Raw genomic sequence first — 12125 nt, 5'->3', positions numbered from 1 at the left:
CTGGAGAAAACCTACCAAAATTTGAAACTGCAAACAAGATACCAGATACCACAGAGAGTCACCCCAGTATGCTTTATTTTGACTCCAATAGAACTAATTCTAGGCAGAATAGTAAAGTCTGAAGATGTTAGGTTCTAGCCCACTTTTTTCCGTACATGTTGTCCAAAGACATAACATTTTCCCCATACCGTCTTCTTAAAACTTCTGCTACCTAACTAGCTGGGTATCATAGGTGATGACTGACTTATACAACATGTAATATCTGGCTCAAATGGATATCTGTTTCTGAAGTGGTATTTGCATAAAAATAGAACTGAAGATTTTTATCTGATAAATAAGTAATCAAGCAACTAATTAAGAACATGGAGAGGGCAATGAAGATACAAAGAGAGACAGAGAGAAAATGAGGGGGGAAAAGGGAGGGTTGCTGAAGTCATAATAATTTCACTTTGCAAGACCCTGTAAGTAATACTGAAAATAGTGAGCCTGGGTACAGTGGTGAAGGGTCCATAGCTTTTGCTAGGTTTTGCAAGGGCACAAGGCCCAAATGTATTAAAAAAAAGTATTGTTTTATAGGGACATGATAGGCAATTGTATTGGTAACCATTGATATTTCCATATTGAAAAAAATATATACTTTTACCACTGGATTATAATTTCCTCAGAGTAGGTGGATTGTATGAAATACTTTTTAGACTTCTTAAGACTTCTTATTGAGGATAGGGGAAAGAAGGAAGTCAAGAGTGCAGTTTCTAACCACGGCTCAAGACAATCTGGATATTTTATTTTTAAAGCCTTTATAAGATACTGTAGGCCTTCTAAAGTTATTATTTCCCTCTGTATTTGTGATAAACCAAAGACCACTTATTATGGCAGATTGTTTTCTTACTGTCCATCCATCCTCTATTTGTAACAGGACATTTGATTGCTATCAGTTCAGTTCAGTTCAGTTCAGTCGCTCAGTCGTGTCTGACTCTTTGCGACCCCATGAATCGCAGCATGCCAGGCCTCCCTGTCCATCACCAGCTCCCGGAGTTTACCCAAACTCATGTCCATCAAGTTGGTGATGCCATCCAGCCATCTCATTCTCTGCCGTCCCCTTCTCCTCCTGCCCCCAACCCCTCCCAGCATCAGGGTCATTTCCAATGAGTCAACTCTTCACATGAGGTGGCCAAAGTACTGGAGTTTCAGCTTCAGCATCAGTCCTTCCAGTGAACACCCAGGACTGATCTTCTTTAGGATGGACTGGTTGGATCTCCTTGAAGTCCAAGGGACTCTCAAGAATCTTCTCCAACACCACAATTAAAAAGCATCAATTCTTCAGTGCTCAGCTTTCTTCACAGTCCAACTCTCACATCCATACATGACCACTGGAAAAACCATAGCCTTGACTAGACAGACCTCTGTTGGCAAAGTAACGTCTCTGCTTTTGAATATGCTATCTAGGTTGGTCATAACTGTCCTTCCAAGGAGTAAGCGTCTTTTAATTTCATGGCTGCAGTCACCATCTGCAGTGATTTTGGAGCCCCACAAAAATAAAGTCTGACACTGTTTCCACTGTTTCCACTGTTTCCCCATCTATTTCCCATGTAGTGATGGGACCAGATGCCATGATCGTAGTTTTCTGAATGTTGAACTTTAAGCCCACTTTTTCACTCTCCTCTTTCACTTTCATCAAGAGGCTTTTTAGTTCCTCTTCACTTTCTGCCATTAGGGTGGTGTCATCTGCATATCTGAGGTTATTGATATTTCTCCCGACAATCTTGATTCCAGCTTGTGCTTCCTCCAGCCCAGCATTTCTCATGATGTACTCTGCATAGAAGTTAAATAAGCAGGGTGACAATATACAGCCTTGACGTACTCCTTTTCCTATTTGGAACCAGTCTGTTGTTCCATGTCCAGTTCTAACTGTTGCTTCCTGACCTGCATATTTATTGCTATAGATTTATGTAATTAATATAAGCAGTGGAAGTTGAGGCTAACACATGGAGAACAAGAATTTTTCATATAGTTGCCACATACACCTTTGAACTTTGAGAAACATCGTGTCTAATTTTATAACTTATTTCTCTCCAAACCATCTACTGGGACTAATTGAGGGCAGTTCTTGTACTATAAAAATATAAACTGTTACTAAGAGTGGTACATATACGTAATTTCTACTTTATTTCCTATTGTCAAGCATTTATTGTCTGGCTTTCTTTCTGAGGAAATGATAACCAGTAGGTCACAAATTCTGTAGATATTATATCCTTATATCTAATTCAAAGTCCCTTGTGAATAGAGAAAGGAGACATGAAAGAAACTGTATAGTGTAGGAGAGGTTTTAAAAATGTTCATATGGAAATAATAAAGGAAATGAATTATCTTACTAATGAAGTTGATAATAGGATGAAAAAGCATGAATATAAGAAAACAAGAAATAAGTTCTTCTGGGAAAGTAGATCAGTATTCTTAGATGTGTTTCTTTCTGTAAATAATGACTAAGATCATATAAGATAATATTTAAAGATTACAGACATTTTATAGATGTTCATAGGTGTCACTGAGAAAATCATTCTTTAGCTAAAAATAAAATTAAATGAATACTTATTAGTCAGGTAATGTAAAATATATATAGGTGCAAAATGATAATTTTAGTTAGCTTTAAACCCTTTGGTGATAAAAAGATGAAACTAGTAATGTTTAAATGATGAGTTGGTATTCTATTCATAATCATAGGAATCCAACTTAAGCCAGCTTAAGCAAAAAAGAGAATTAGATCATGAAAATAATATCAGTGAGTAGCTTTAGGCACACTGGACTCAAGGGCTCAAAACATGTTACTAAGGCGAAGTATCTCTCCACATCTACAGACTCCTCCAATATGGTGATAAGATGCCCGCCATGGCTCCAAACTTATAGTCAGTGGTTTTTAGCAACCTCAATAAAAAATGCACCCCTTTCAGTTGCAAAAGAAATTGGTGACTGTCAGTGGGCCATTCAGAGTCCCTACCTATTTTTAAACCAGTCTACCTGGCCAGAGGCATGAAATACACTCATTGGCTAGACCTGGATCATGGTCTTGCCAGAGAGCATTTCTTGAAGATAATCAGGGTACTGTCAACAGACAAAGGACAAATGGATGTTGGAGAAGCAGAAACAAGTGCTCCCTAGAGTGAAGTTGCAGCAGCAGCAGCAATAGTAAACAGCATATGATTCATTGTGCTCAACGCTACTGTGCTTGAGAATCAAAGTAAAGTGAATGACGCCAGTGACATTGTAGCCATCTAGAAAATTGTCAAATGATTGTGACCAGACACTTAGTGAAAACCAGGTTTTTGTAAATATGGTGCTCTTCAGATTCTTGAGACAGACAAAAGAGTGAAAATCAGGGAATGAATCATACAGTCTTTCAGTTTGGTCTTTCAGTTTGATTTGTTTAAATTATTTATGAGGATTGTTATAAAATATGCAGGGGGAAGGGGAGAAATTGCTCCTTGTTACTATAATTAAACAGACCTACTAGCAAGATTGATTTCATTTTTCTCTGTGGTGAGATCTGCACTGGGGTGTGGTTATGTGGTCACTAGTACACTCTTAACTGGTGTAGTTTTGACTTCAAAGGAACTAAATGTAGTTGTGTACTTGATTGCTCTCCACTGGATTGTTAAATAAGAATAGTTTCTAGAGAAGAGTTTAGTAAAGATTTCAGTTCTGAGTGCCAGAAATGAAACTAAACAGTCTTCAGGGATATTTCTGACTCTCTGAAGTCATGGGTAAAGTAGAAGAAAATGACAGAAAATCAGATCTCAGAAGTTGTAAATGAAGGAAGGAAGAAACAGGAAAAGCAAAATAAAAGAGCTGAACCCAGGACAAAGTTCCAGAATGCCACCAGCAGTTACCATATAAGCCCCTGATCACACCCATCCAATGCCTTATCTTAGGTAAGTCAGCACTGTGAAATGATGAGTCCTGGCTCATGTTTTCCAGAACACTTAATGCTGTTCATCTGTTTTTGTATCCTTCCTTGTTGTTGATAGTCTTTACTGAGCATCCGTGGCTCCCTGTTCTCTCCAAGACGCAACAGTAGGGCCAGCCTTTTCAGCTTCAGAGGCCGAGCCAAGGATATTGGCTCTGAGAATGATTTTGCGGATGACGAGCACAGCACCTTTGAGGACAATGACAGCAGAAGAGACTCTCTGTTTGTGCCGCACAGACATGGGGAGCGGCGCCACAGCAACGTCAGCCAGGCCAGCCGTGCCTCCAGGGTGCTCCCCATTCTGCCCATGAACGGGAAGATGCACAGCGCTGTGGACTGCAACGGAGTGGTCTCCCTGGTCGGGGGCCCTTCTGCCCTCACATCTCCTGCTGGGCAGCTCCTGCCAGAGGTGAGACCAGTGAAACCTGCAGCCGTTGGGAAGGGAGGTGTGGCTGGCGCAGGCAGGAATGGTTTTCTATTTCCACCTGTATGAGTTTTAGTGAGTCTACTCTTCAAAGGCCAAGGGTCAGTTCAGTCAAGTTATGAACTTACTTTGTCAAATTGTTCCTTTCAGACTTTTCTACAAATGAATTAAAAAATAGGTTGGATCTCATAGACTATAATCTATAGTCCTCCATCATTATGACCACAGTATCAAACTTACCAAAAATATAGCAACAATTTATCATGCATTATTTATAATTAATATAAGCAAAATAAATGCAAGAAATGATATAAATACCCATCTTAAGCATCTTGTTATTTCTAATCCTTTAAAAGAAGAACTTGATACTTACACTTGAAGTAGATAGTATTACTAAATGTATCTAAATTGTGCAACGCAACGTTCTTCCTCTTGGCAGGTCAAGGTGCTATAACATTTTAGCACCCAATCAAATGACCATCGTGCATTTATATGGTAAAGGAGCCACTTGAAGTGCCTGGTAAAGTCATGTGTTATAACTGTTAGAGCAGATTTCAATTTTTATATTACTGTCCTGAGTTTTTTAATAAACATAATGGCCAGAAATCATGCATACGGAACTTAGTGGAATTTAGTTTCATTAAATACAAGACACTGGGATATATTATTGACATTTCCTTTGTAAAACGTAAGTGCTTTTTAACTTTGGTATTAAATAAGATTTAAGATTTCATTTGCCAGTATAAAAAATTCTAGTAATTTGGTTGTACTTTATAGTTTACCAAATCATATTAAAGTCTTGTTTGTATGATTTTTTTTTTTTGCAAAATTTTACTCATTCTAGTTGGATAAGCTCTGTCAGTCACATTAAAATCATATGGAGTCAGCTTTCAGTCACCTAATAGAAGATCTTCTTACCTTGGATTATAGAAACAGCCATTGATCATCTTTACTTTTTTTGCCTGGCCTCTCCCCACCACTTCTCCCAGAGGAATATTCAAGTATCCTAGAATCAGATCAAATCATGAATAAAAATAGAACTTTATTGTGAAAAAATCTGGAAAAATGCAAAGGGAATATCAACTTCTCTTAAAAAATAATCATGTCTAACTATGTACCAGACAGTGTCTAGAACACTTTACTTGTGTTAATTCATTTAGTCCTCACAATAATGCTTTATCATAGTTATTAATATTATCTCCATTTTACAGAGAGGAAACTGAGGCCTGTGCATGATGGAGCTAGGATTTGACCCTATAAATGCTGGCTACTGAACCTACATTCTATCCATATTGCAATATTACCTCCCATTAATTTTCTTTAAATTTTCTTAAATGGAAAAGAAGAGATGGTTAAGGAAACAAACACTTTCATTTTTACCCAGTGTTTCTCAAAATATATTTCGTCATCAGACTACTTGCCTCAGAATTCCCTGGGATACTTCTTAAAATGGAGATTCTTCATTTCCCCCTCCCTCCACCCCTGGCAGCCACCATTCTCCTCTGCTTCTCTGAGTTTGATAACCAAAGGGTCCAGCGTTTCAGTTATGCAAGATAAATAAGTTCTGGAGATCTACTGTATGGCATAGTGCCTAGAGCTACGAATACTGAATTGTAAACTTAAAATTTGCTAAGAAGAGAGATCTTATGCTGCGTTCTCAACCCACATAGCAACAGCAACAATGATAAAGCAGTGGAAGGAAACTGGAAGGTGATGGAAATGTTTATGAACTGATAATGGTGATGGTTCACAGGTATATACTTATCCTTAAACTCATCAAGTTGTGAGCGTGAAGTATACATAGCTTTTTACATGTTGATAATACTTCACAAAAGTGGTTTAAAGAAAGAAATGAAGACTTCTGGGCCCACTCAGATGTACTCAGACCCAGACCAAAAGGCCAGGAATCAGTGATTTCTTCTTTCTTGACAAGCATCCCACATGGTTCTTATACATAATGAAGTATGAGTATTTCTGATCTTGATAAATGCTAATTGGGAACACAAAAATAAATCTACAACTTCTTTACATAAATGCAAGAGAATTTCAGTCCATCAGAAAATATTTAGTGTTTATCAGTAATTATCACTTCTGTCCTATCACGGAGGGTGGAATAAATCTCTGAAGGTAAATTCGGGCAGTTTAAACAAAGCCTAGTTTAGTATCTGTTTCCTGCTGCTTGGTGTCCATCTTTCAGGGTTACAATCAAGTGCTGTGAGGCAGGGCACTGCAGCATGGTATAGCAGGAGCTGCAGAGGCAGACCAAAGCTGTGGCTTTGCAAGACTGCAGAGAGAAAGAACAGAAAATAAACAGCTGTGGGCAAATGCTACCTTCCAGAGCACACAATATCCTGCATTTTCACATTAATTCAATTGAAGCAATTTAATTTAAGAAATAATTTCCTTGGTAATATCATTACAGAGTTTGAAATCTAGCACTAAAAATTAGACAAATATCGGATAACATACATGATTTTGTATAGAGCAGAAGGGACCAGATGGCCTTTAAGTGACCCCATTTTTTTCCTCCAAACTTTGACTTTCTCTGATGAGGCAAAATATTTTCAGTTCTGCTGCAACATTAATAGGATGTTGCATTCTTAATAATTAACTAAATAATAATTAAACTAAATTTTATAACTTTATCTTACACTTAAAAGAGAACCCATCCTTGGCATTGAAACTCTAATTTAAGGCAAGACATAATAATGGGGGATCTTTGATTTTTAGCAATGATATAATGAATTGATTCTTTTCTATTCCAAAAAAACTCACCAGAATTTCAATATGGGCAGAAATTTATTCCTACTTCAAGAGTTCAAACAATGAAGTTAGTGATCACAGGAGAAAAAAGGGGCAAGACTCAAGCATTTCTAATGCAAGTCTGAGTGCTAATAATAAAGAAGAAGTCACTTTTATTCCTCTGAGGATTTTCTTTATTTATACAGCAATATGAGTCCTGTTCACCTACTTTATTGTGCTATCAGTAATTAACATTGTTTTATTAACCTTGTTACCTCTAATACATACATAGTCAAAAGCAGAATTTCCACTCCATTAATAGGATTGTCATTAATGAGGATGAACATTCATTTAGGTCACCCTAAAATTAATTTTACTATGAAAGAAAAGTAAAATTCATGAGAAAAAAATAACCCCTCTCTGAAAAAAAGCTTTTTAAATAAAACAAGTTGTCTCTTAGAATTGAAAATATTTAGCCTCATCAGGGAAAGGCAAAGTGTGAAGGTAAAAAAATGGGGGTGCTTAAAGGTCATCTCGTCCCATCTGCTCTATACAAAATCATATGTGCAGTCCTGTATCTGTACCTGTCTATAATGAACAGAAGCATTTTAATATGGAATTCACACTTTAGGAGAGCTACTACTGATGCATATTAGGGAAACCTGTAAAGTTCTTTTCATTCATTAAACCACATGAATATATATAAAGATCTAATAACATGTGAGTAAATCAAGGAGTAATATGTTACAGTTTGAAGCTCTAGATAGGATTGACTAAAATGCTAAAATGTTCTATCCCGAAGCAAGATCCCTCTAGCCCAAAGCCCCAAGATGGAGGAATTAGAAAAGTCCCATCTTGATCACAAACCCAGGCATCCCTGAATTCTGAGAATATGATGGGCTTTCAAACCCTTCCCAAGAACAATGATTCTAGCAATGTCTTAGTGAGCTGTTTACATCTGACAAAGCATAGTGAATATTTAGCTAAATAACACCTATTGTGGGAATACTTTGGGTTTTGCTGCCCTTTAAAAATAAGTTATTTCATATGAAATTTTATTTTTAGGGCACAACTACTGAAACAGAAATAAGAAAGAGACGGTCCAGTTCTTATCATGTTTCCATGGATCTTTTGGAAGATCCTACAGCAAGGCAAAGAGCAATGAGTATGGCTAGTATTTTGACCAACACCATGGAAGGTATGTCAGAAGTCTTACAGCACAGTTACTTGGTGGTGCTTTGGTAATGGTGATAAAAACTTTCATAAATTCTAAGAGTTAAATTCTTCCTGAATTGATACCACAATATTATTATTCCTTTTACTAAATAAAAGTAAAATCTACGTGCAATACATGGATTCTGTTGTCTCAATAGATTTTTACATTTAGCCTCCAGGAAGCTACTGCAAACTCAAGGTATACCTGGGATATAACCTTGGTAGATTAAGTTCCTAAACTGTTGACGTTTGTCATTTGCATGACATCAAAAGGAATGTAATGATAAATGTTTATTTTTATAGTGATGCTAACACAGTTGAATTGTATTAACAGCTTGAGACTCTAGCTATAAGCTCATTTGATTTAACCAGAAGTATAAATGAAAAAAAAATGGAAATTAGGGCTTAATATTAACTACTTTGAAGCCAAGTTTTCAAAATTTTGTAAAACTACTTTTGCCTCTCTCTCTGATCAGAGTTTAATAATATCTCAGCTTTCTCTTTAGTTCCTGATTATATATGAGTAATTAATATATTGTTAAGAGGTCTGGATGTTATAATTCCAAAATAAAGAATTTGGGGACAGCTTGATTTGTGATCGGTTATTGGCTCTGTGTCTATATGTGGTTCTGTAGTTGTTTCTTCATCAGTAAAGTATTGATAATGATGTTTAGAATAACATTGTTGTAAAGACTAAATAAGACCTCATCCATAAAACACCTATGTTCCTGGCATGTAGAAGGCAGTCAATAACTAGTATTATTGGTTGCTTTATCATTGTTTTGTTAATGCACATGTTTATGCCTTTCTGTGCTGTTAATGAATTCAAACATCAGCTATCAATTTCACCTTGGAAAATACTTTCATATAAAATGTATTCTATCATCCTCCCTGCTCTCCTTTCCCCTTCTCTCCCTTCCACTTTATAACCCTCCCTTTCCTTCCCCTCCCAAGTGTGTGTGTGTGTGTGTGTGTGTGTGTGTGTGTATGTGTGTATGTGTGTGTAGATGTGTGGAAGGAAAAAGAAAGATGGAGAATTAGAAAGAGAGAACACAAGCATGTGCACGTGTTTCTCTGTTAGTTCCAGTTTCTCTTAATACTGTATAGATTCTTGGAATAATTATTTTCCAGTCTGAATGCAAAGATGCCATGATATTTAATATCAGTGCCCAAAACCTGAGATTCACAGCCAGGAAAATCTCACAATGTAGATGGCCATATATATCACAGCCATGTCAGTTACTACAGTCCCGACATTCGTAATGTCCTAATGCAGTATCAGAAATCTTTTCACTGATTCCTATGGGATAATAAACTCAGTACGTTCTTCCCCAACCTCGCCTGCGTTAGCTTGCACTCCCTCTCCCCCCCCAGCTGCCAGTAGCTTGCTCCTCCCTGTCCCTCCAGGTAAATCTTTTGAAGATTCTCTGGTCTTCTGCTCCTTGCCATAGCAAAACCACTGAGAGGAAGCTGCCAGTGGTTCTGCTACCGATGTCAGCAGCATGTCTGCTCCCTAAAGCAAGAAGTAGAGAAGGAGACAGGGTAAGTCTTAATTAACACTAATTTGCACTCCTGATGCCATTAAGTTTGACTTAACCTAAGAAGTTACTTAAAACCATCAAGCCACCACCACAAAATTGAACTTATCCACTAAGATATGGAGTTAAAAATGAATGCACACATTCCCATATCGCCCTCCATGAATATGTGTCTCATGGAATTGCTTAGAGTGAAATGATGTCCTAGAGATAAGAGTAACTTAGGAAGCAGGAGACTGAGTGTTTGGCTTTAATATCTACAGAGCTTTTAACTTGATATTTTTGCGAGGAACATGGCTGAGTTTTCATTCTATTTTTCATTGGTTGTGTAGAATGCAAAGCATACTTTTCTTTATTCAGTTATATCTAACCACTTTGAATCTGGCATTAATCAAGGCTGGTTGTTAGCTACATAGTGCACACAGGCAACTAGAACTGTCTTTAATATAGTCCTTTTTGGTTCCTGATAATGGTGGAAAAGTGTCTTAGGTTGACATAATCTGTTTATTTGGGGATCCTTTCTTCTAAGTCTAATCGTGTTTTAGTTCACCTTTGCTTTTTTCAAAACCAGGCTTGTTGACCCACGCTGACAACTTTTGTTTTTCTTCTTTTGAACTACAGCTCAATTTCCATTGTCTAGGGTAATGAATAGCCTCCTACTTAATGACACTGTAGGAGACACGCAGAAATGAATTGTTTCCTTTTCAGGTTTTTAAAATGCAAAAACCACATGGAAATATTTCCTGGGCACATCTTTGGGAGGACCGGTGGGAGGTGAGGAGGAAGCACTGGGGAATTGAGGGAAGCCAGCAAAGACGTAAACTGAGCTGTAAATGCGTCTCAGTGTGGATAACCCACCCAGGAATGATGGAGATGTGGCTGTAGTTCTCTCCTGAGTGCTTTGTTTTGTTTTAAAGTGTGATAATTCTTTTTTCTTTTTGGCATGAATAATTGAATGATTTTATTTTAGAACTTAACAACTCAGGCTCCACTTCTTCCTGGTGTCAAGATGAGCAACACTGGCTGTGTTTTCCCTTTTGACCTTTTATTTTTTTCCGTTTGCTTCTCTTTATCTACTAAATTGCAAGTAGCATTTTAAAAAATACTTATGCTGACTGTACATAAGGAAAGAGATTTTTTTCAGTTCTCTTTAGTTATTTACTGTAAATGATATTGTCCTTTTATCTTCAGTATAAATATGAGTTTATTTGGGAGTCTTAAAAGCATCTATAAAACAGCACATAAAAACTATATGTTTTTCTTCTGATTTACAACTTAACTATTCTTTATTGTTTAGAAAATTACATATTAAGAGAAATGGAAATAAATTGGGTACTTAAAGTATTTCAGTATCTAAGGACGCAATTGAAGAATCTGCTTCTAATGCAATTCTGTGAAAAATAATCAGGAAATTAATTTACGTTAGTGAAGTAACAAACTTTATAAAATTAGTAGTAAATGTTTATCAGCAAAGCAAAAACCACTACCTATGGTACTGTTTGTCCATTGTATGAATTCCCTTAAAAAGTTTAATTCCTAGTAAACTGTCCCAGATTTGGAGAGATATTCCAGTTGCCACAGTAGGAATACTAAATTGACCAACCAGAGTCAGTTATGCTATTGATGAACAAAGAATTTTTTCCTCAATTATAGTGCTAATCAGGTCTCACATTTGACTGAGCAAGTGATAGAGTGTGATATTGGCAGAAAACAACAACTGCATCCTTTTCTCACTCAATAACTGATTGAGATAAATACACCAAAGAAAAATAGTAGATAATTTCCCACTTTCTACTTCTCCCAAATTCTTTGCAAATATTTACTTTTTATGTATTTTGAGCATCACCTTAAAGATCTGTGCATTTCTGTCTTTTCTCTCATATTATTTAGTTGAAATTCTTTTTTGAAATCATTATACTATTTTCTTAAGTAAATGTGTTTTTATATGAAATCTTTTATCATAGGTTTGGTGTGATCGTTATTTTAACACATTAAAGTAAATGCATTTCATGAGAATTTATTGATTATGCATATGTTCCATCTAAGCTCCTCATGCATTTTACCAGTAGTGCTTCGGTCACATTTTGTGAAACAGCGAGGATCTCCCTTTCTTAGGGTGGATATTTCCTCTTCTTTTGTGTCATCCAGTTAAATCAAGAAATGTAGGGGGAAAAAAGAGTCTTGCTAAGTTTAATATATAATACTATATCTAATTAGGTTTAACCAGAAACTTTTAAGATTGGTG

At 36.6% G+C, this 12125-nt stretch overlaps 1 protein-coding gene across 3 annotated transcripts in view; it reads left to right on the top strand.

The window, feature by feature from the left end:
• The window catches only part of SCN2A (sodium voltage-gated channel alpha subunit 2), an 87780-nt gene that overhangs the window by 28622 nt on the left and 47033 nt on the right, over window positions 1-12125 (top strand). For 2 of the 3 annotated variants that reach the window (XM_055572391.1, XM_055572393.1), the window contains exons 12-13: window positions 4023-4370; window positions 8193-8325. The exons of the other annotated variant lie outside the window; for it this stretch is intronic. In XM_055572391.1, the coding sequence (XP_055428366.1) occupies window positions 4023-4370; window positions 8193-8325 (481 nt within the window). The remainder of the gene's footprint in view (window positions 1-4022; window positions 4371-8192; window positions 8326-12125) is intronic. 3 annotated transcript variants of the gene reach the window in all.

The sequence above is a fragment of the Bubalus kerabau genome, chromosome 3, assembly GCF_029407905.1.
Source record: "Bubalus kerabau isolate K-KA32 ecotype Philippines breed swamp buffalo chromosome 3, PCC_UOA_SB_1v2, whole genome shotgun sequence".
NCBI classification, from domain to species: domain Eukaryota; kingdom Metazoa; phylum Chordata; class Mammalia; order Artiodactyla; family Bovidae; genus Bubalus; species Bubalus kerabau.
This window is presented reverse-complemented; position numbering and strand designations above follow the sequence as displayed.